General features: G+C 41.8%; 1 protein-coding gene across 1 annotated transcript; it reads left to right on the top strand.

Moving 5' to 3' along the window:
- Window positions 1-263: 263 nt before the first annotated feature.
- LOC132421671 (zinc finger protein 791-like) lies at window positions 264-25204 on the top strand. Its single transcript, XM_060006468.2, is given in 9 exon segments — window positions 264-338; window positions 4896-5026; window positions 10472-10649; window positions 22887-23013; window positions 23215-23275; window positions 23660-24964; window positions 24966-25000; window positions 25003-25065; window positions 25068-25204. Coding segments are annotated over 9 exon segments (2112 nt in total).
- Window positions 25205-25454: the final 250 nt, after the last annotated feature.

Genomic DNA, 25454 nt, shown 5'->3' with positions numbered 1-25454 from the left:
GTCCATCTGGTCAGATCCCTAAACCCGGAGGTCAAAATTCTCATGGTTGGAAGTTCTCACAGCTCGCGAACCCTCTGCAGTCTGTGGGCAGGGGGGTGGGGGCTCCGTCCTCACGGAGGAGGGCAGGTGGTGGCCTTGCTGCTCTTGGGGTGTGGGCACAGGCAGGGCTCAGAGCCCTCCGGGCTGACTGCTGCTGGCTGTCAGTAGGGCAGGACTTCTCAACAGCCTGCCTTGAGGCCAGCATTCGCGGGAGAGGAAAGCTGATGTCGTTGGAGGGGCCGGTGGCGGGGAGGAGGGCAGGTCTGAAGGCTGCTGGCTACACAGGCCAAGGAGGAGAGGTGAGTGGTCCAGTGGGACTAGCGGGGTGCCAGTTCCCCTGAGAGCTGGGCGGGGCCTCTGCAGCCCAGGCCTACAGCAGCAGCCCTTAGCCCTTCTTTTCGGACTTTGCTGAAGCCCTGGGGAAAAGCAGCCACTCTGATGACAGAGCTGATAAGGCCAGGGGCCCTCCCAGCTGCTTGTAATTGGGAAAAGGAAAAGTGAGGTGTGGCTGTCCCGTGGTTCGGTCCACTAACTAGAAGTGGGAGTTCTGAGAGGCCCCAGGGAGTGCAGTAGCGCCTCCCATCAGGCCAGTGTCCGCAGGCTTCCCCAGGGAGCCGGGAACTAGCCTAACAGGCCACCCCTTGGTGCTGCACCAAGCTAGGTTGGGCTCCAGAGGCCACAGGCTCAGCCTCAGGCCCGGGCACTGCTTGTGACAGAGGGGTCTCACTACCCCAGGTTTGGCTAGGCCCAAGCTTTGTTACCCAGACAGTGAGAAGTCCCAAGAAGGCGGGAAGTAGGGAGCAAGGCAGAGAGGAAGGAAAATGAAAATGGGACTCACATTTTTAGAAGCAAGTCACGGTTCGTGTAACTGAATGTCTTTGAAAGTAGCCCAGAGCTGTAACACAGGCTGTGTCTGCAATCATGAGTCACACTACATGCCCCACGAAGGTAGGCATTGGTGAAGTCCAAGCTGTGCTGGAGTAGTAAAAGCTTACACTTCGGGAAAAAAAAAAAAAAAGAAATCAAGGCACAGTTATATAAGGTTTTTGAGGTAGAGGGCTGTACATCAAATGACATATTATTGACAGTTTACATAATCCAGATCTAAGCAGGATCATGGTGGGTCATGTGACCCCTTACAAGATCAAGAAGAAATGTTATCTTTTAAGGAGTTGTCTTGTTGATGCTAGAAAAATGTTACTCTTTATGGTTGAGCAGACATTCCTGCTGATGGGGGAGGTCCAGCTGATGCATAATGCAGATACACAATGCACAGTGGGAGGAGAGAGGAAGCCAAGGGCAGAGAAGAATTTGTTTAAATTTTTCTTGACTTGCCATAAAACACGCATTTTATTTCACTCCCTCTCTAGCTCCTCTCAGCTTAGGTTGCTGAAGATTCCACTTTAGACTACTGTGACCTAGAAAACATGGCGCAATGTTACCGCAGCTCCCACTCAAGAGGACTGTTTTCCTAGAAAGAACAGACTTCAACTTTTCAAACCGGCCCCCACTGCCTGTTGCTGGGGGTTAATACTTGCTGGATGACTCTTCTTACAAACTTGGGACACGATTCTTTTATTCCCTACACATGGAACAGAGGTGATGCCTTTGTGTGCACTGACAGTACAGGGTGTTGATTGCCCTTTTCCCAGCAGGTGAGGTGGTTGTATCATAAGTCATTCCTGAGGTGCCTGAAGATACAACCAAGAGGACCACTGGCTGCTGTCTCCCCTCCATTGAGCACTCAGCTCTTAGGATGGGATTGTCGTTCAGAGAGGCTTCCTATTACCCCCAAACAGCTCCAGGAGTGGCACAGAGGTTTTTTCCTGAGTACGGGGTGGTGGGGTGTAGGTGGGTGGGTGGGAAGTGAGCTCTGACTACCTTTCCAAAGAATTAAAGTGCCTGGCAAAAGATTATGAAAAGTGGAAGTCAAAGGACCCTAGCAAAAAAGTGGAAAATGAGGTGAAAATCAGTTAGGAGTAGATTCTGTATTTAATGAAAGTAGCCTACCTGTACACTGCCTAGTTTTCTGAGTAGAGTTGGGAACTTAGAGTGCTGAGAGGAGGATTCCAAGGGTTAAACAAATATCACGTACTGATTTTGGGAGATATTTCTACAAAGGAACCATAATTGCATTGAATAAATTGGAGAGTAAATTATGCCCTTTCCTGCTCTCCTCCCCCTCTCTGCTCCGTGTCGGTGAAAACAGTCAAGCCATCAGCCACAGATTGATTTAATTTCACACTGGGTGAGGTCTGTGAAAGAGCAAGAGAGCCTCACCAATGGTCCTGTCATCCCAGGATATAGCGGGTTTACCCAAAGCTGCCCCCAATCTGAGGACCTGTGTTAGAGGTTTCACTATGTCTGGGGTGTGGTGAGAAAAACCACTTTTCAAAAAACTGCTTTTGTCTTTCCTAGTAACTGCCTAGGCATTTTACAGTATGATAACCCTGCTCACACCCAGAATCTGGACACTTAGATAAAGACTTGAGTTTAGGATTCCATTCTTAGTTCCTGCTAAGGTTTTCTCAGGACATTTATTAAAATAACCACTTAGGGGAACTTCCCTGGCGGTCCAGTGGCTGAGACTCCGTGCTTCCAATGCAGGGGGCGCAGGTTCCATTCCTGGTTGTGAAAGTAAGATCCCACGTGCTGCCAGGCGTGGCCAAAAACAAGCAAACAAAAACAAACAATAAAACCACTTAGAGTTATGCTTGTGAAAAGTTAGTGACCTTTGCACTGTGGATGAAGACTGTTATCTGCCATATCAGTAAACAAAGGATGTTGGGGCCACCTAGCCGGCAAGTGCTGCTGCCACCCCCAAGGGTGCTCCCTGAGGGGATTCAGGATGGAGAAGAGCAGGATACTGGTCCTAGATAGTAAGGACCATCAAGGATAGTAAGTTAAGGTGCATATCAAAGGAACGATTTCAGTGAGCCCAGATTATTGCATCTTCCTGTACATGGGAAAGTGCTAAATTCGTTAACCTGAGATATCTGGTTTTCTTTAATTAACCAGACTACCTGATTTTCATGTTCCAACTACCTGGTTTTTATTGTAAAAATTCCTATGTATTCTGTCTCCTCCCTAATCTCTTCAGAGCAGTCCCTCAGAGTTATCTGAGAGGCTGTCTCCAGGGCTTGAGTCCTCAGAAGTTCTGCCAAATAAAACATATTTCTCGGGCTTCCCTGGTGGCGCAGTGGTTAAGAATCCGCCTGCCAATGCAGGGGACATAGGTTCGAACACTGGTCTGGGAAGATCCCACATGCCACGGAGCAACTAAGCCCGTTCGCCACAACTACCGAGCCTGCGCTCTAGAGCCCGCAAGCCACAACTACTGAAGCCCATGCGCCTAGAGCCCATGCTCCACAACAAGAGAAGCCACCACAATGAGAAGCCCACGTAGAGTAACCCCCACTCGCCACAACTAGAGAAAGCCTGTGTGCAGCAACGAAGACCCAACGCAGCCAAAAATATAATTAATTAAAAAAACATACTTGTCAACTTTTAGGTTGTGCACTGTTTTTTTACTTGACAGCGCCATCCGTCTTATAATTGGTAGGTGCCTACTCTCTCTCCTGCTGGCTCCTGACCTGGGACTGAGGACTGCCCTTTTCCCAGGGTCATTGTAACCGCCCCCCTCAGCCCCCAACTTCTGGGATGTGTAAGTAATAGATCTCCTGGCTGTACTTGCTTTCTCTGGGTTTATTGAAACTGCACCTTCAATCAAAACAACCCATGGGTTTCACTTACCCAAAGTGGGAACTCATTTGCTGAGGGAGATACCTGCCCACCCCATGTGGATGGTTATGAGAATTTATAAAAGAGAACCTCACTAAAATGGAGTTGGGAGCCTATGATGGGGACCTGTAGCCCAGTACCTCTCCACATCAGTTGTAGGAGGAATTGTCATTTACACACCTCAACAGTAGAATCTTCATCAGGAAAGAATCATCCTTTATAGGTCACAAAGAGAAGAATGTACATTGCATTTCCTACAAAAAATTGAGTTGCCCAGCAGCTCAGCCAATGAGAAACTGTCATCACCCTGAACTCTCACTTTTCTCCAGTGGACTTTCCATCAAAGCAACTTCTCCCGACTTCCCTGGTGGTCCAGTGGTTAAGACTCTGTGCTTCCAATGCAGGGGGTGCAGGTTTGATCCCTGGTCAGGGAACTGGGATCCTGCATGCTGTGCGGCACAGCCAAAAAAAAAAAAAAAAGCTCCTCCCACCTTCCTCCTTTATCTCAATAAAACAACATTCCTCTCCTTTCTTTGTTGGTCTTGACTATGGCTTTTGTTATAGCTTGCTTGTCCAGAGTCACAATCCTTTGCTGTTTCTGCATAAACTCATTTTTACTGGTAAAATAACTTCTATTTTTAAGGTCAAGAACAGGATGTGCCCGTTATTCAGCAGGTCATAATCTGCATATTCTTAATTCAATACACCAGCTCTGGCTTCTCAGTACAGTGGGAACGGGCTGCATTAAAATAATCCAGGCAGTCACTGAACAAATAAATAGGCACATAACCATAATAATCCCCAGAAGGAATGGGTCCAGAACCCAGAGTTGCTGCAATATATTACCTAAAATGTCTAGTTTACAACAAAATATGAGACATGCAAAGAAATAGGAAGGTAGGAACCAGATGGTGGGAATAAAGAGCAATTGAAAAATGACCCAACTCTTACAAGGAGACCCCAGTAAAACCAGGTGATGTCTCAGCAAAAAACAGGGAGGCCAGAGGCAGGGGGAAACATTCAAAGCGCACTAGGAAAAAAACCTGTCAACCAACAATCCTATATTCACCAAAACTGCCTTCTGAAAAAAATGAAGGCTGCCCTTCATTTTTCAGATCAACAAAAGCTCAAAGAATATATTGACTGTCAATTGCCCCACAGGAATTACTGGAGGAGTTCAGGCTGTAAGCAAGGGACTCCAGAAGGTAATTCATATCAACATAAAGAAACAAAAACACTCATACAGGTAATTCTGTATTTAGAAAAGGCAGAATCAATACATATTTTCTCTTTTCTTCTTTCAACTGATGTCAAAGGAACTGTATAAATCTTATGTATGTAATGTAGTAACACACAGTCTAGTAACTGTAACAGTCTAATGCGCAACATAGAGAGAATATCTGTGTAGTGAGTGCATTTGCCATTAAAGAGCACAAAGGTGGGAGTAAAGCTGTACTGGGCTAAGGAGATGACTACAGATGGTAGATAACTGTAAGATAATACTTTGGGGGTTATTTCATAAGTTGAAGTAATCTGCATAACAATAGTAACACAAAAATGGCAAAAGGGAATAGAGCTTTATATGAGTAACGTTTCCATGTATCACTGGAATTAAGCTAGTAAAAATCTGAGTCTCATTTTAGTAATTTAATACATCTATGTTAAAACGGCAACCTCTGAAATGTTTTTAAATATATAATGGAGAAGTCATTTGAAAATGAAAGTGTTACACTTGAAAATATTCACTTAATGCAAAAGAAACTTGTAAAGGAGGACTAAGAACTAAAAACAACATGGGAATTGTAGAAAACAAAAAGTAAAATGGCAGGTATAATTGCAACTATGTCAAAAATACTAAATGTGAATGGATTACATGATCCAAACAGGAGGAAGAGATTGTCGCCCCAGATTAAACAAACAAACGATGATCTAAATTTATATTCTGTGTAGAGGTGATCTCAGAGAGACAACAGCAAGTGGTCTTGAAGCTAGGTTTTAGTTCCCTGCCCAGGAATTGAACCTGGGTAGCCTGGATGAAAACCCAGGAATCCTAGCTGGTAGACCACCAGGCTAGAAGCAAAGTTCCCCTGGCTCTTGCCCCATTTGAAAAATGGATTTCTCAAAGAGGCAAAAACTGTAAAAACAGGTACAGAGTTTATTATCAGAGACACAGCATATCATGTGGGAGAGCACACAGAGAAACAGTTTGTTTAAGACAGAAGCAAGGCAGAAATACACACCTGGAGAGAAGGGCTGTGGGGTCCTCCCTAATGAGGAGCACAGTAAAGAGGTGGTTACATCATTTATACAGGGCAGTTCTTCTGGATCTTTGTTTACGTTTGGCCAGCTATCTCATTTGTTTTCCACACTTGACCTGTCCTAGAGCTCTCCCCAATATGCGTGCGCAACTTTTTGCCAAGAGGACTTCAGGAGTATGTCCACACTTTTTGTGGGGTGGTGCCCCCTCCCTTTTTGACCTTCAAGGAGCCTTCCTGCACATGTGCAGATAGGGAGGTTTCCTTGACCTCAGGATTGATAGATGTGGTCCTCTTATCTCATTACTCCAGCAGAGCTCAGCTCCTGCCATTAACTTTGTCCTTGGTGTGTCTAAGGAAAACAAAGCTCCAATCTACTCTGCTTGACACACTCCCAGCTGCTCAGCCCAGGGACCCAACTACCTTCTACCTGAGAGGAAGCACACGTTAGATGCAAAGACACCAACAGATTGAAAGTAAAAGCGTATGATAGGTACACCAACATGAAAACTGGAGAGATTATATAAATACCAGGCAAAATAGACTAGAAAACAAAACATATTAGTAGAGAATTAGCAGATGCAAACTATTATATATAGAATGGATAAACAATAAGGTCCTACTGTATAGCACAGGGAACTAGATTCAATATCATGTGATAAATCATAAAGGAAAAGAATATAAAAAAGAATGTATATGTATAACTGAATCACTTTGCTGTACAGCAGAAACTAACACAACAGTGTAAATCAGCTATATTTCAATAATAAGTTTAAAAACTACATATTAGTAAAAAGAAAAAAGCAACAGAAAAAGAAAAAAACCCCAGAAAATCAGAATAGAACTATAAAAAGTGAAGTGGTTGAGTTAGTAAACAAAATCCACCCGTAAAATAAACCTAGACTCTACCTTTGCGTAGATGGCTTCTACACAAAGTTCTCCAAAAATTTTAAAGAAGATTTGTTACTGAATTAGACTGGAGACTCCCCTCCTGGCCCCTAGCTGAACCAAAGACCCCCTGGCTGGGTCAGGGAGTTCTTTCCTGCTCAGGTTTGAGCTGCCAATAAGGAAACTGAGTTTGGCGCAAGGACGACAGGCTTTTCTTCAATGGCCAGAGAAAGAGAAGGGGAGCTAATGCTCTAAAGACACCTTCTCTCTGATTACAAGCAGGGATGAGCTTTTTATAGAAAATGGTGAAGGAGGTTACAGGGGACGAGTGTCTTTTGTCATCCTGACTCGTGGAAATGGATGGAGGTTTCCTGGAATGCAATTCAGTTCTCTTTTCTGCTGCTGTGTGGTGGCCCTTCTGGGTCTGGGTCAGAAGCAGGTAGAACCAATATGGCAGGGGGGTGAGGGGTGGAGATTTTATTATTACGATGAGATGGTAATCGGCTGTAGAGTGACATTTGTCCCACTTTTGAAGTTCAGTCAGATTATCCTGGATTCTTATGGTTAAGCCCTCTTTTTGCTGTCATGTAAACACAACTAGTAGATACAGTTAGTTCTGGTTTTCTGCAAGTTTGCCAGGAGGGAGGTTTTTATTAGAATGGGAGGGTGGGGCGGTTGGCTTCCTTGCCTCCTTGCCTAAGACAGGTATACTTGTTTATAGAGACAATTTAGGCATGGTGGGTTAGGGACCGTCGGGTTTCTCCCTTGGGTGACAGGTTTATTACTGATTTTCACAAAGTCTTGTAAATAATAGAATGAAGACAATACTTCACACTCATTTTGTGAGGCCAGAACTACTCTAATACCAAAGCCATCACGTGAAGTACCAAAAAAAAAAAAAAAAAAAGACACACCTATTTCTTTTGTGAATATGGATGGAAAAACACCGAACAAATACTAGCAAACTCAATACAGCCACAGATAAAAAGAATTATACATCATGACCAAGTGGGATTTGTTCCTGGGATGAAAGTTTGGATTAACATCTCAAAATCATTAATGTAATGAGTGAGGTCAATAGATGCAAGGTCTTCTAAATAGATTCAAAGAAATAATTGACAAAAGAAATAATACCCCTTCATGATTAAAACACTCACCAAAAATAGGAGGGCTTCCCTGGTGGCCCAGTGGTTAAGAATCTGCCTGCCAACGCAGGGGACACATGTTCGAGCCCTGGTCCGGGAAGATCCCACATGCTGCAGAGCAGCTAAGCCCGTGCACCACAACTACTGAACCTGTGCTCTAGAGCCTGTGAGCCACAACTACTGAGCCCACATACCATAACTACTGAAGCCCGGGTGCCTAGAGCCCGTGCTCCACAACAAGAGAAGCCACGGCAATGAGAAGCCTGTGCACCGCAACGAAGAGTAGCCCTTGCTCACGGCAACTGGAGAAAGCCCTCGCACAGCAATGAAGACCCAACGCGGCCAAAAATAAAAAAATAAAATAAAATAGAAGGAAATGTCCTAACCTCATATTGAGCATCTATGGAAAACCCACAGCTAATATTATATTTAATGGTGAAACAGTGAATGCTTACCCCCAGCCATAACTAACAAAAGATGTCTACTCTTGTCACTTCTGTTTGACAGTTTATTGGAGATTTTAGCCAAGAACTCATTAGGCAAGAAAAGGATTAAAATGCGTGCATATTGGTTAGAAAGATGTAAAACTGTCTCTACTTCCAGTCAGGTATCTTATATATAATAAACTCTAGGGTCTGCTAAAAAAAACTATAGGAACTAGTAATTGAATTTAACAAGGTTGTATGATACAAGATCAAAATAAAAACAACTGCATTTTTATACAGTTGCAATGAACATTCTGATAATGAAATTCAGAAAAGAAATGTATTTACAATAGAATCAAAGGCAATAAAACAGAATAAATATAACAAAGGAAGTATAAAACAAATACTCTGAAAACTACAAACATGTTTGAAAGAAATTAATTAATGTATAAACAAATGGGAAAACATCCCAGTTTCATGGATCAGAAGACTTAACATTGTTGAAATGGCCCTTCTCTGCAAAATGATCTAAGATTCAATAATCATAATCTGAACAGTAATTTGATTGGCAATCTCTTTCATAAATTTATTGGGAATTGTAAGGAAACCAGAATAACCACACCATTCTTGAAAAAGAAAAAAAAATTGTAGGATTAACATTTCTTGATTTCAAAACTTTGTACTAAACAAAGGTAATCAAGATGTGGTAGTAACAGAAGGATAGACAATTTTGTTAGTCAATGATACCTCAAGAAAGCTGTGGGGGAAGAGTTTCCAGATGAATCCCAAGTTTACAGGATGATTTATTGTTTTTCTTGTAACAGAAATAATAGGAATCAATTGCCTTAGGGATGTCATAGTCGTTTACATTTCAAAGTTCACTAGGGTTTGAAGCAAAAACTGATGTAAAATAAATTTCCTTTCAGTGTAAATGCAGACATGAGAACTTAATGAGCACCTCTCACACCCTATGGTTAGACTGAGCAGAGTCCTTGCACCCACCTAGGACTGCGGGCTTCAAATTTCTCACCAGGGCCAAGTGTTCTGGGATTCTTTACCTTAAGTACCAAAAGAGTGGGGGTGGAAAAGGGATGAGGGAAATCTCAGTGCTCGCTAAGGTCAAAGACTAAAATGGACCAGCCTCTGTTACAGACGGTGAGGTCACACTTAAGTGTATTTCTTATGAAAAGAACTGTGTCAGGAACGAGTGAGATGTGACCAAAGGACCCCCATCTTTCTTCCCGCGTTGGAATTTTGCTGAGCTCTCTAAATAAAATGGCTGAATAATTGCTGAGTTGCCAAATAATGATGATGATAACTGGACTTATTCTGGACTAAAGAAAACATACCTTTCCCTAGAAACGGATGAGATGTGTTCCGTAACCCAATGGTATGTATAGACGAATTTTACCCTCCAATCCAAATTCTTGGTAAAGAAGTTTTTAAGCCTGAATGAACAACCCCCTTTTTCCTAGAAAAACTTTTACCCATTTTCCTCGGGTCGGACACCATTCTGGGTCTCTCCAGAATCTGTGACCCCTTGAATTGCAATTCTAAGATCCCTCAATAGACTGCCATTTTGCCTCTTTATAATTGGTGGTCCTTATGGTTGACATTCTAAACAAGGGTCATAGTTCCATGAGTGGTTCGCCGCAGCCTTACGCCAAGCTCTTGACCTGCAGAGGACAGATGGCCCATTTGTTACAAGCAGACCTGGCCTGGGCCATCCTCTTGCTCTGTATTTCTCCAACCTGAGACTGAATCGGGAATTCCCGGCGCACATCTGAGCCCACACTTTCACAAAAAGCTGGGTGAAAACACCATAGGCAGCCTCAGGCCAGGAAAACTTTCTGTTTAAATGCAAATGGAGCTGGCTGGTGAGGTTACCACCTAGAGAAGATGTTTGGGCGGAGCCCAGCCCTCCTGCTCTGCAGTCACTCAGGCACGAAGTGGCGGGACTTTCGAACTGTCCAATCAGGGGGGCCGCTGGTGGAGGTGGGCGGGGCGACGCACAGCACCCGCAAGAAAGTCGCCACGGACTCCGAGGTCCCAGGGACGATATCTGGCGTTCCCCGCCCTTAATGGTCCCAGTCGTTTCTGCAGTGGTCGTGGGAGGCGTAGGAGGGACTCGAGGAGACCCGGAAAAGCTGGATATGGTGAGTGTGCCTCCCCGGCGTGTGGAGACGGAGCGGAGAAATTGGTAGGAACCGGCGGGAACAGGCCGAGGCGGTACCCGGGCCTCCCTGCGTTCAACTCCGGAGTCTGCGAACCCGTGTCCACTTGGACAGCCACTGGGACCTCATTCCCTCCGGCTCGCAGCGTGGGGGCGGGGCCTGCAGTCGGGACCCCGGGCGTCCTGTCCCGTCACTGCGCGCCACGACTTCGGCCCCGCCTCCTAGCCTCTCTGGGCAGCTCCGCGCCCGCAGCCCGCGTCTTCCCCAGGGTGTGCAGTGACCACGAGGAGGATCATCAGGGAACAATACTGACTCGGTCCCCGGGGTACCTGTGTATGAGGAGCTGTGTGGTCCCTCCTTTCTCCCCAGGGCGGGACCCGTTTTCTCCTGAGTTTTCCAAATGGTTGGGGAGCAGGGTCTCAAATCCACGACCCTGTCCCTCTAGCCTAGCTCTTCCTAGAGTGGCAATAAATGCCTCAATTTCCAGATTCCTTCCCGAATTCTAAAACTCCAGCTTCTCCTCTTCGATTCACAGCATCATTATCAACTATTTGTCTTTCGTGGTGCATTTCAAGCAGACCCAATTTTTTTTTGTTTTAATTTTTTTCCCCACAGAGTCATGGATGACTCCTTTTTATAGATTTATATTCGTTGTGGATATTTGACATGAGAGGACAGCCATGAATAACTACGTGGAACTACTGTTTGAATCCTCATGCCTCTCCCTCAGGATCTTTTCTGGGCACAGACATCCTATCCGAAATCCTGCCAGTGGTGGTCCTCTTTGGAAGATTTCCTGGTTGATCTGTCAGCCTTGCCCCTCTCTGGCTTTGTCATAGGACATTTTTCTTCATCCTTTTAACATTCGTCTGTCTGTGTCTTTAGGTTTAAAGTGGATTTCTTGTGGACAACATACGATTAAGTGTGATTTTAAACATCTGTCATTACTGTATTTGTCTTTCAGTTGTATTGGGACCTTGATTAAAGTGGTGGCTAATACAGTTGGATTAATACCTACCACACCTTTTATTGTTTTTATTTGTTACCCTTGTACTTTGTTTCTTTTTGTCTTCCCACTTTTTCTGCCGTCTCTGGCTTTAACTGAGCATTTTACCTGATTGTTTTTCTTAATCCTCTGTTAGTATATCAATTACACATATTTTTTCACTTTTTTAGTGCTTGCCCTTGAGTTTTCAGTATACATTTACAACTAAGCCACATTTGTCAAGTGCCACGATACCACTTCATTGGGCATGCAAGTACCTCATATGAAGTTATTCCCATTTCCCCCATCTCTGGTCCCTTGTCACATGGCTCTCATTTATTTCACTTATCCATAAGTTTATAATTGCCAAATACATTCTTGTTCATATTTGAAACAAAGTGGTTATCTGCCATATTAATTATAAGAATTACAGTAGATATTTTACCTTCATATATTGTTTTTCTAATCCTGCATCTTCATCATTTACATTCTTTCTGATGAGTTTCTGAATGTTTCTTTCAAAGTAGGTCTATTAAGACAAAGTCTCAATTTTTTTCTGAGAAAGTCTTTATTCCTCCTTTATTCTTGGAAGATAATTTCGCTTGACACAAAATTCTAGGAGAGTTGTTTTTTGTTTCAAAACGTTAAATAGTTCACTCTTGTTTCTTGCGTGGTTTCTGAAAAGAAGTCTGATTTAATTCTAATCTTTGTTTCTGTATAACTAAGGTGTTTTCCCCTCTGGCTTCTTTCCATATGTATTCACGTTGTCTTTGGTTTTTGTGTAGTTTGAATACGGGCTACTTGGTTGTGCATTTTTATTGTTTATGTGTTTAGTGTCCTCTGAGCTTCCTGGATCTACAGTGTGTCGTGTATCATTAACTTTAGGAAAATCTCAATGATTGTTACTACACTAATTTCTTCTGTTCTTTTCTGTCTTTTCCTTTCGTAATCCCATGATGGTTATAAATCTTCTATTTGACAGTTTATGTTAGGGTTCATAGATATTGTTCTGTCTTTTTTGTGTTTCCATTAAACTCTGCTGAAATAGAATTTTTTGACAGGCCATGGTAAGAACAGAATATTTGGGGAATATTAATAATGTTGTATTTATTTTCTCTTTCCCAGTTTTAAAGATCATGGGTTGCCCTGTGACCTAAATGCTGTGAAGAATCTAAGAAGAGAAGTTTATTTCAAGTTATTTTGCTTTTTTCTTGCGAGGTTGGCAATGATAGCTTCTAAGTTATTAAATGCCAGAGCCGGAAGTAGAAGCTTCTGACTCCAATTTTTTTTTAAAGAAGATGTTGGGGGTAGGAGTTTATTAATTAATTAATTAATTTTTGTCTGTGTTGGGTCTTCATTTCTGTGCGAGGGCTTTCTCTAGTTGTGGCAAGCGGGGGCCACTCTTCATCGCGGTGCACGGGCCTCTCACTGTCGCGGCCTCTCTTGTTGCGGAGCACAGGCTCCAGACGCGCAGGCTCAGTAGTTGTGGCTCACGGCCCTAGTTGCTCCGCGGCATGTGGAATCCTCCCAGACCAGGGCTCGAACCCGTGTCCCCTGCATTAGCAGGCAGATTCTCAACCACTGTGCCACCAAGGAAGCCCTGACTCCAATTTTTTGACAGTTGGCTGTGGACAGCTTTAGAGCCTCATCCCTCCTTCTTCCCCTTGTGACCCACATGTATCCAAGGCAGTGAGAAAGGCTTTGCTCCTACCTTTGGCTTAGGAAAAGATTGAATCCACACATGCTCTGCCCTTGTGTATAAACTCTCACTGTATCCCACCACAAAACCAAAATAAAAAAGTCCACACACGTTTCCTTGCTCTCTCAAGCTATTTCACGCCTGCTTGAGAGGCCTGCCTTACACTCGCCAGAGACCTCAATTATGGAGGAATATACCCTTTTATAGCCTACTGGCAGTGTGTGCTGTCTTCAGCTAAGGGATTCTTATGCTTAGGGGTTAAACTGCATGTTCCTTTTCTTCCTAGAGGAGCTTGACAATGGCAGAGGAAGGAAGGACACCTCTACAGTGGCTGGTCACAGAGGACTTCCTTCTGATTAGAGGATGGTGATTTTATGTTCTTTGGGAGGAAAACACTGTGAACAGATTTATTTATTTTATAATCATGGGAATATCCACCATGAAAACATCATGGACTTCAGTGAGCTCCCTTACAATCTGCAGCTCTTAAATTTTTTTTTTCAATTTATAAATTCCTTATACTATACGCAAATCCTTGTTGTTTATCTATTTAATATGTAGGAAACTGCATGTGTTAATCCCATACTCCCCATTTATCCCTTTTCCCCCCTTCCCTTTTGGTAACCATAAGTTTGCTTTCTATGTCTGTGAGCCTGTCTGTTTTGTAAATAAGTTCATTTGTACTCTTTTTTAGATTCCACATATAGGAGATATTATATATTTGTCTATCAATGTCTGATTTACTTAGTCTAATAATCCCTAGGTCCATCCATGTTGCTGCAAATGGCATTATTTCCTTCTTTTTTATGGCCGAGTAATAATACATTGCATATATAAAACACATCTTTGGAATCCGTTCATTTGTTGATGGACACATAGGTTGTTTCCATGTCTTGGCTATTGTAAATTGTGCCGCTGTGAACATTGGGATGCATGTATCTTTTCAAATTAGAGCTTTCCTGTTTTCTTGATAAAAGCCCAGGAGTGGGATTGCTGGATCATATGGTAACTCTTTTTAGTTTTTTAAGGAACCTGCATAGTGTACCAATTTACATTCCTACCAACAATGTAGGAGGGTTCCCTTTTCTCCACATCTTTTCCAGCATTTATTATTTGTAGACTGATGATGCCCATTCTGACTGGTGTGAGGTGTTACCTCAATGTAGTTTTGATTTGTGATGTTGAGCATCTTTTCATGTGCCTATTGGTCATCTGTATGTCTTCTTTGGAGGAATGTCTATTTAGGTCCCTTTTAAAAAAATAATTAATTAATTAATTAATTAATTTATGGCTGCGTTGGGTCTTTGTTGCTGTGCGTGGGCTTTTTTCTAGTTGCGGTGAGCAGCGGCTACTCTTCATTGCAGTGCGCGGGCTTATTGCGGTGGCTTCTCTTTGTTGCAGAGCACGGGCTCTACGTGCACGGGCTTCAGTAGTTGTGGCACACGGGCTCAGTAATTGTGGCTTGCCGGCTCTAGAGCGCAGGCTCAGTAGTTGTGGCCCACAGACTTAATTGCTCCATGGCATGTGGGATCTTCCTGGACCAGGGCTCGAACCTGTGTCCCCTGCATTGTCAGGCAGATTCTTAACCACTGCGCCACCAGGGAAGCCCTGTTTGTATATTTTAGAAATTAAGCCCTTGTCACTCACATCCTTTGCAGATATTTTCTCCCAGTCCATAGGTTGTCATCTTGTTTTGTGTATGGTTTCCTTTGCTGTGCAAAAGCTCATAAGTTTGATTAGGTCCCATTTGTTTATTTTTGCTTTTATTTCTATTGCCTCGGTAGGTTGACCTGAGAAAACACTGCTACAATTTATGCAAAAGAATGTTTTGCCTATATTTTCTTCTAGGGGTTTTACGGTATTAGGTGTTATATTTAAGTCTTTAAGCCATTTTGAGTTTATTTTTGTGTATAGTGTGTGGGAATGTTCTAACTTCATTGATTTACGTGCGGCTGTCCTGTTTTCCCAACACCACTTGCTGAGGAGAATATCTTTTCTCCATTGTTTATTCTTGCCTCCTTTGTCAAAGATTAATTGATCATAGGTGTGTGGGTTTATTTCTGGGATCTCTATTCTGTTGCACTGATCTCTATGTCTGTTTTTGTTCAGTACCACACTGTTTTAATTACTGTAGCTTTGTAATATTGTCCGAAGGCTGGGAGGGTTATTCCTCCAACTTTGTTCTTTTTCCTCAGAATTGCTTTGACAATTCTGGGTCTTTTACGGTTCCATATAAATTTTAGGATTATTTGTTCTAGTTCTTTGAAAAATGTCATGAGTAATTTGATGGGGATTGCATTAAATCTGTAGATTGCTTTGGGTAGTGTGGCCATTTTAACAATATAATTCTTTCAATCCTAGAACACAGAATATCTTTCCATTTCCTTGAATCATCTTTGGTTTCCTTTATCAATATTTTATAGTTCTCAGCATACAAGTCTTTCACCTCCTTGGTTAGGCATATTGCTAGGTATTTCATTTTTTGATGTGATTTTATTTTATTTATTTTTTAAATTAATTAATTAATTTTTGGCTGCATTGGGTCTTTGTTGCTGTGCACGGGCTTTCTCTAGTTGCGGTGAGCAGGGGCTACTCTTCGTTGCAGTGCATGGACTTCTCATTGCGGTGGCTTCTCTTGTTGCGGAGCACAGGCTCTAGGCAAGCGGGCTTCAGTATTTGTGGCAAGCGGGCTTCAGTAGTTGTGGCTTGTAGGCTCTAGAGTGCAGGCTTAGTAGTTCTGGTGCACGGACTTAGTTGCTCTGTGGCATGTGAGGTCTTCCCAGGCCAGGGATCGAACCCATGTCCCCTGCATTGGCAGGTGGATTCTTAACCACAGCACCACCAAGGAAGTCCTGATGTAATTTTTTTTTAATAAATTTATATATTTATTATTTATTTTTGGCTGCATTGGGTCTTCATTGATGCGCAGGCTTTCTCTAGTTGTGGCGAGTGAGGGCTGCTCTTCGTTGCAATGTGTGGGCTTCTCATTGCGGTGGCTTCTCTTGTTGTGGAGCCCAGGCTCTATGCACGTGGGCTTCAGTAGTTGTGGCATGTGGGCTCAGTAGTTGTGGCTTGCAGGCTCTAGAGTGCAGGCTCAGTAGTTGTGGCACACAGGCTTAGTTGCTCTGCAGCATGTGGGATCTTCCTGGACCAGAGTTTGAACATGTGTGCCCTGCGTTGACAGACGGATTCTTAACCACTGCACCACCAGGGAAGTCCCTGATGTGATTTTAAATGGGATTGTCTTTTTACTTTCTCTTTTTTATATTTCTTTCTTGGTGTAAAGAAATGCAACAGATTTCTGTATGTTTATCTCATATTCTGCTGCCTTGCTGAATTCATTTGTCAGTTCTAGTAGTTTTTGTGTGGAGTCTTTAGGGTTTTTATATAGAGTATCATGTCATCTTCATATAATGACAATTTTACCTTTTCCCTTCTGATTTGGATTTCATTTCTTTTTCTTCTGTGATTCCTGTGGCTAGGACTTCCAATACTCTGTTGAGTAGAAGTAGTGGAAGTGGGCATCCTTGTCTCATTCCAGAATTTACTGGGAATGCTTTCAGCTTTTCACCATTGAGTGTTATGTTGGCTGTGGGTTTGCCAAAAATGGCTTTTATTATGTTGAGATATGTCCTTTCTATAGCCACTTTGGTGAGAGTTTTTATCATGAATGTGTGTTAAATTTTATCAGATACTTTGTCTTCACCTGTTGAGATGATCATGTGGTTTTTGTCTTTTCTTTTGTTGATGTCATGTATCACATTGATTGATTTGTGTGTGTTGAACCATCCTTGTGAGCCTGGGATGAATCCAACTTGATCATGTTGTATCGTGCTTTTTGTGTATAGTTGGATTTGATTTGATCACATTTTGTTGAGAATTTTTTTTTTTTTTTTTTGTGGTATGCGGGCCTCTCACCGTTGTGGCCTCTCCCGTTGTGGAGCACAGGCTCCGGACGCGCAGGCTCAGCGGCCATGGCTAACGGGCCCAGCCACTCTGCAGCATGTGGGATCTTCCCGGACCAGGGCACCAACCCGTGTCCCCTGCATCGGCAGGCGGACTTTCAACCACTGCGCCACCAGGGAAGCCCTTTGTTGAGAATTTTTGCATCTGTATTCATCAAAGGTATTGGCCAGTAATTTTCTTGTTTATGTAGTGTCTTTGGTTTTGGCATCAGGGTGATGGTTGCTTCATAGAATGACTTTGGGAGTGTACCCGCCTCTTCAGTCTTTTGGAATAGTTTGATAAGGATCAGTATAAGTTCTTCTTTGTATGTTTGGTAGAATTCCCCAGGGAAGCTCTCTGGTCCTGGACTTCTGTTTGCAGGGAGTTTTTTGTTTTTGTTTTTATATTGCAGCTTCAATTTTTTAAACTTAAATTAATTTATTTATTTTTGGCCGCACCACATGGCTCGTGGGATCTTAGTTCCCCGACCAGAGGTTGAACCCAGGCCACAGCAGTGAAATTGTTGAGCCCTAGCCACTGGACCACCAGGGGAGTCGCACAGTTTCCATTTAACTCCTAGTGCTTGGTCTGTTCAAATTATCTCTTTCTTCTTGACTCAATTTGGGTAGGCTGTATATTTCTAGGAACTTGTACATTTCTTCTAGGTTGTCCATTTTGTGGGCATATACTTGTTTATAGTATTCTCTTATGATTTTTTTGTATTGCTGTGGTATTGGTTGTTGTTTTTCCCCTTTCATTTCTCATTTTGTTTCTTTGGGTCCTCTCTCTTTTCTTTTTGGTGAGCTTGGCTAGAGGTTTGTTGATTTTTTTTTTTTTTTATCTTTTCAAAAAACCAGGTCTCAGTTTTATTGATCTTTGCTATTTTTTTTTTAAATCTCTATTTACTTCCTCTCTGATCTTTATTATTTTCCTCTTTCTGTGACTTTAGGTTTTGTTTGTTCTTTTTCTAATCTTTGTAATGGTAGGTTAGGTTATTTATTTGGGATTTGTTGTTTTTATTTAAAGAAGCCCTGTATCACTATGAAATTCCCTCACAACTGCTTTTGCTGCATCTCATAGATTATGTATGGCTGTGTTTTCATTTTCATTTTTCTTGAGGTATTCTTTAATTTCCTCTTGGATTTCATTGTTGACCCATTGGTTTTTTTAGGGACATGTTTTTAGTCTCCATGTAATCATTTTTTTCTCATTTTTCTTTCTGTGCTTCATTTTTGGTTTCATGCTGTTGTGGTCAGAAAAGATGCTTGAAATAATTTCTGTCCTCTTAAATTTGTTGAGCCTTGTTTTTTGTTCTACTATGTGGTTTATCCTAGAGAATGTTCCATGTGCGCTTGAAAAGAATGTGTATTCTGGTTTCTTTGGATGTAGTGTCCTATATATAGCTATTAAGTCTAACTATTGTGTCATTCAGAATCTCTGTTGCCTTACTGATTTTCTGTCTGGAAGATCTGTCCATTGATGCCACTGGGGTGTTAAACTCTCCTACTATTACTGTATTCCCATCAATTTCTCCTTTTATGTCTGCTCATATTTGTTTTATGTATTTAGATGCTCCTACATTGGGTGCATGTATGTTAATGAGTGCAATATCCTCTTCTTGTATTGATCCTTTTATCATTATCTAGTGTCCTTCTTTGTCTTTCTTTATTGCCTTTGTTTTAAAGTCTATTTTGTCTGATATGAGTATTGCTACCCCTACTTTCTTGTAATTTCCATTTGTATGAAATATCTTTTTCCATTCCCTTACTTTCAATGTTTATGTTTCTTTTGCCGTAAATCGGGTCTCTTGTAGGCAGCATATTGAAGTTCTTGTTTTATTGTCCAATTTACCACTCTGTCTTTTGATCGGAGCATTTATTCCATTGACATATAAAGTAGTTATTGATAAGTATGTATTTATTGACATTTAACACCTTGTTTTCCAGTTGATTTTATATTTCTTTTTTTTTCTTTTTTGATTTTATGTTTCTTATTTGTTCCTTTCTTCTTTTTGTTTTTCCCTTTGTAGTTTGATGGTTTTCTTTGTATTATGCTTGAGTTTCTTTCATTTTGGGTTTTGTGAATCTATTGTATGTTTTTGGTTTGTGGTTAGCCTGATTTTCAAGTTTGTTAACCTTTATGTACTTGCTTTAGACTGGTAGTCATATAAGCTCAAACACATTGTAAAAGATCTACATTCTTACTCCCCTCCCACACGTTTTGTGATTTTGATGTCTTATTTTACATCTTCATGTTTATTACCCTTTTGCTGTTCCTTATAGTTATCATTGCTTTCACAGTATTCTTTTGATTCTTTTTTAATCTATGTACTGGTTTATTTAAGTGATCTTCAGTCCTCTTATATATTTACCTTTACTATTTTGATTTTCCCATTCATATAGATTCTTGCTTTTCCATTTAGAGGGGACCTTTCTATATTTCTCATAAGATAGGCTTAGTACTGCTGTATTCTTTTAGTTTTTGCTTTTCTGAGAAATTCTATATCTCTCCTTCTAGTTTAAATGATAATCTTGCTGGGTGGAGTATCCTAGGTTGCAGGTTTTTCCCTTTCAGGACTTTCAGTGTATCTTGCCACTCCTTCTGCCCTGCAAAGCTTCTGTAGAGAAATCAGCTGATAGCCTTATGTGGATTCCCTTGTGATTGACTCTTTGGTTTTCTCTTGTTGCCTTTAGAATCCTCTCTTTATCTTTACTTCTTCCCATTTTAATTATGATATATCTTAGAGCAGGTCTGTTTGGGTTCATCTTGTTTGGGACCCTCTGTGCTTCCTGTACCTGGATCTCTGTTTCCTTCTTTAGGTTTGGGGTGTTTTCAGCCATAATTTATTCAATACTTTTTCAATCCCCTTTTCTCTTTCTTCTCCTTCTTGGATTCTATTATGTGTAAATTGGCGTGCTTTATATTGTTCCATACATCTGATATGTTACTTTCATATTTTTCATTTGTTTTTCTGTCTGCTGTTCTGATTGGGTGATTTCCATTATTCTTTCTTCCAGGTCACTTGTTCATTGTTCTGCATTATTAAGTTTGCTATTTATTATGTTTAACTCAGTATTCATATTGGCAATGGAGTTGTCTAATGTTGATTGGCTCATCTTTATAGTTTCTAGCTCCTTGTTGCAGTGATCCACATTTTTATTGGTAGCCTTTCTTAATACCTTCAGCATTTTTATTACCTCCTTTTTGAACTTGGGGTTTGGTAGACTGGAGAGGTCTGTTTCATTGTTTGTTCTTTAAGGGGATTTCTCTTGTTCTTTTAATTGGGAGTAGTTCCTCTGCTATTGCATTTTTCTTATATTTCTCTGACTCTGTCAGTTTAGGAGAAACAGTTATCTACTGTGGTCTTGCAGTGCTGATGTTTTGTGGGAGTGTCACTGTGTAGACTGCTTGAGTCCAATATTCATGGTGCAAGGGCTGTTTTTAGTATGTATGCTTGCCATGTGTCTCATCAGGTTCTGCTGGCCCTTATTGGTGTGTTTGGCCTTGTGGTGACCAGAGACTGCACTGGATGTTTGGCTGGGCCTCCTCTTTGCTCTATGGTTGTCACAGGTCTGTTGGGGGCAGGGTCTGCTCTCTAGTTGTTGGAATAGAAGCTCCTAGATCCGGTTCTAAGCTGTGGTGTGAGGTAGGTGACACTGGAGGCCTCCCACTGGGAGAGGAACTGCTTCATCTTCATCCCCAGGAGATGTCTGTGGGGTGTGTGATTCTGTGATGCTACTTGCCACCTGGTGTGCGTACCCACAAAGATCACTGCTACTGGCACTGCTCTTGATGGCCACCTTCCCTTGGGGGCTCTGGTAATCAGGTTAGAGATTCCTTAGGCGTGTATGTGTGCCCACAGGGCCACCCGTGTTTCAACCCACAGAGTCATGTCCCCTTGAGCCAGCAGATAGTTGGCTCAGGTGGCTCTCAGGCAAGCACAAGCAGTCCCGGTCCCAAAATCTGTTGGAACAAGAACCCGCTGGAGCTGCATCCCAGCACCCGCAGTAGGACTGCCTGCAATTGGCTCAGATTTCAGCCCTGCCTCTGCTTGTGCAGGCCCACAAAGTTCAAAGAACCCACTGCAGCTAGATCCCTTCTATGAGCACGCTGACAATGAGGCTGCTATGGCAGACCTGTTCCCCTCCTGCCCGTGTTGACAATGGGGCTCCTATGGCAGACCCACTCTCCGTCCTCATGCCCCCAGTTGCATGCTCATGCCCCCAGTTGCCCCCAGTGGGCTGTGTCTGTGCAGGCAAACTGAGTCCTCTCCCTGGGTCTGTCCGTTGAAGCCACGTTTCTGCACCCAGTCATTGCACACACCAGCAGGCACATGTCTTGGGCTGAGAAGTGTGGGCACGTTACCAGGACCTTCAGTTCAGATCTCTCTCTTCCCTGCCAGGCTACAGGCCAGCTGCCACACTCTCCTTTTCAGCCTTTGAAGCTCCCTATCTATCCTGGTGGACCTCCCAGCTGGTGAAGAAGGTTCCCTGGCTTAGGGGACCTTTCCTTTTTTACAGCTCCCTCCCAGGGGCACAGGTCTCATCTCAGTTCCTCTTCTCTCTTCTCCCTTCATCCTACCCAGTTATGTGGGGATCTTTCTTGCAGCTTTGGTTATATGAGATCTTCTGCAAGCTTTAAATAGGTATTCTAAAAAATTTGTTCCACATGTAGATGTACTGGCGGGAGGAGGTGAGTTCCATGTCCCTCCACTCCTCCATCTTGTTCTCCTCTCCTTAAATTGTTTTTTAATGTCAGCAGGGATGAGGATCGACTGTCATGGTGTGCCACATGGGCTCTTCTGACATTATTATCTCAGTGTGTATGCCTGTGTGTTCCCAGAATTGGCAGGAAGCTGCCCTGAGGTGCAGGAGTGTAGGGATTTTGTGGTTTAAGTTGTCATGCCTTCTTTGTCATGTCCGAATTCTGTTCCAAATAACTTTCTAGTCCATTAAATTGGACAGAGAGACAAAGGAGGTACTGAATCTGTAATACATATGACACAGGGCAAAAGCAGTGCTTCTCCCCAAGAATATTTTCATTCAGCCAGTTGTATCTTGTCACTTTTAATGTTCTAGAGGACTGTAGGATCTGTAACTAGCTGGACCTTTTTAAATGTTACATGCCAGAGGCCTCCTGGACTCTCATGCCTGGTAATGGGAAGAGAAGAAAAAGCTTGTAGTTATTCACAGTGGTTTATGCATTGAAACCTCACACAGATTTGACCCCTTGTCTCTTGGAGTGCTGGAATTGGTGGGTAATAAGGAAGGAAATGAAATAATTTTTCTCATAAGGAATTGATGGTCTTAAAATGATAATATTGGTTTCATTTGTATAGCATTTCTGTCATTTCCCAGTATTCTCTGAGCCCTGCCATTAGAGAGAAATAAAATGTAATGTGATCACAGTAAAAATGTGTAAATAATTTTCATGTCTTTATGGTACTGATAAATTAATGAGGAAGAAGGTATGGACAGAGGGTGAGTAAATGTTTGTAAAGGACAGAATCATACATAACCTTCCCATAAATGGAATATAGGTGTCCAGTGCTGTCACTCATCCTACTGTACACATACTTGGGATGTTTTAGGACTCAGTGACCTGTGAGGATGTGGCTGTGAACTTCACCCTGGAGGAGTGGGCTCTACTGAATCCTACACAGAAGAAACTCTACAGAGATGTGATGCAGGAAACCTTTAGGAATCTGGCCTCAGTAGGTAAGGATGGGGACTTTCCATCAGTTACTCAGGTAGAGATCAAATGCTTCTTGCTCATTGATGTTCTAAGTTGTGTAATGTGAGAAGGGAGGATGTTGGTATATAAACCAGGCATGGTCACAGCTAACAATGTACATAGAGTCAAATAATATTTCTTTAATTTCCAATCTTTGGAATCATTTTACTGGGTCTGCATTTTAGGAACAAAATGGGATGATGATGACATTGAAGAGCAGTACAAAAACCAGGGGGGAAAACCAAGGTAAGTCACACTGACAATAGAAAGCTTTGACTCACGTGAGAATCCTGGTATATTATGAAATTTTAAAAATGTGCAAACGAAACAAATAGCCCTTTCTTCTAATTTAATTATTCTTAGAAAGTTTCTTTCAAAAATATTTTCTTAAATGTTATATAAATGTCCAGTATTTGCAAAATAATTCACTTGCAAGCAATATTAATAAACCCTGTATTTGAATATTACTTTTCAATAGAAAGGGTGCAGTCCGTTGCGGAGTATTCAGTATATTCAATTCCTAACAATTCACACAAATTAGAAAACCACACTATTCCTATCAATTGTAATAAATGCAATACATATAAAATGATTAATAAATCATTAATAATGTGCTTCTCACATTTTCAGAAATCATACGGTAGTGAGATTCTCTGAGCGTAAAGACCGTAATCCATGTGGAGGAAATTTCAGCCTTATTCCACCTCTTGATCAGAACAAGAAAACTCCTGGATTAAAACCATGTGAATGCAGTGTATGTGGACAAGTCTTCATGCATCATTCATCTCTTAATAGGCACATGAAATGTCACATTGAACACAGACCTCAAGATTTTAAAAAATATGATCAGGGACTGTATAATACATATAAATGTAAGGAATGTGGGAAAGTTTACAAATATTACAGTTCCTTACAGAGGCACAAAAGAACTCACACAGGAGAGAAACTGTATGAATTCCAGCAATGTGGTAAAAGTTTCAGTAATCATCAAGGTTTCCAAACACATGAAAGAATTCACTCTGGAGAGAAGGCCTATGAATGTAAGCAATGGGGTAAAGGTTTACGTTCTCAAAAAGGTTTCCAAAAACTTGGAAGAGATCACACTGGAGAAAAACCCTGTGAATGTAAGGCATGTGAGGAAGCATTGATTAACCCCAGTTCTCTTCAAATACATGAAAGGAGTCACAGTGGAGAGAAACCATATGTGTGTAAAACATGTTGTAAAGCATTTAGTATTCCCAGATACCTTCGAGAACATGAAAGAACCCATACTGGAGAAAAACCCTATGAATGTAAAGTATGTGGGAAATCCTTTGCTTCCACTTACGTTCAAGTGCATGAAAGAGCTCACACTGGACAGAAACCCTATCAATGTCAGGAATGTGGGAAAGCCTTCGTTTGTCCCTCAGGCATTCGAAGGCACATGAGACTGCACACTGGCGAGAAATATAAATGTGAAGAATGTGGGAAAGCATTCAATAATCCCAGTTCTCTTCACATACACAAAAGGACTCACACTGGAGAGAAACCATATATGTGTAAAACATGTTCTAAAGCATTTAGTATTCCCAGATATCTTCGAAAACATGAGAAAACCCATACTGGAGAAAAACCCTATGAATGTAAAATATGTGGGAAAACCTTCAGTTCCACCTATGTTCAAGTGCATGAAAGAATTCACACTGGAGAGAGACCCTATAAATGTAAGGAATGTGGGAAAGCCTACATATCTCTCTCAGGCATTCAAAGACACATGAGCCTGCACACTGGAGAGAAACCATATAAATGTGTAGAATGTGGGAAAGCATTTATTATTCCCAGTTTTCTTCAAACACATGAAAGGACTCACACTGGCGAGAAACCGTGTGTGTGTAAAATATGTTCTAAAGCATTTCGTTTTTCCAGTTCTCTTCAAAAACATGAAAGAACTCATACTAGAAAAACCCTATGACTGTAAAATATGTGGGAAAACTTCGCTTCCACTAATGTTCAAGTGCATGAAAGAACTCACCCTGGAGAGAAGCCTTATGAACGTAGGAATGTGGGAAAGCCTACATTTCTGTCTTAGGCATTCAGAGACGCATGCATACTACAGAGAAACCATGTAAATATGAAGAATATGGGAAAACCTTTTCTGATCTCTCTACTTTGCAAAAGCATGAAAGGGTTCACTAGATAAAAAATATAGTTTTTAAAGAGCCTAGGAAAGACTTCAGTGGGCCCACATACTTATATGTGAAAACTCCCATGAGAAACAAATATAAATGTCAGTAACATGAGGTAACTTGTTGGAAAGTAATCCAAGAATAATGTTTCAGAAAATTTTCAATATAAAAGACTTGTTATAAAAATTTATGAATATATGTGTTTACTAAGGATCTTTATGAACGTGCCTTTCTTGATGTTGGATTTGTACAAGTTACCC

The sequence above is a fragment of the Delphinus delphis genome, chromosome 3 (assembly GCF_949987515.2).
Source record: "Delphinus delphis chromosome 3, mDelDel1.2, whole genome shotgun sequence".
NCBI classification, from domain to species: Eukaryota; Metazoa; Chordata; class Mammalia; order Artiodactyla; family Delphinidae; genus Delphinus; species Delphinus delphis.
Note: the sequence above shows the minus strand (reverse complement) of the source record. Positions and strands in the feature narration are given on the sequence as shown.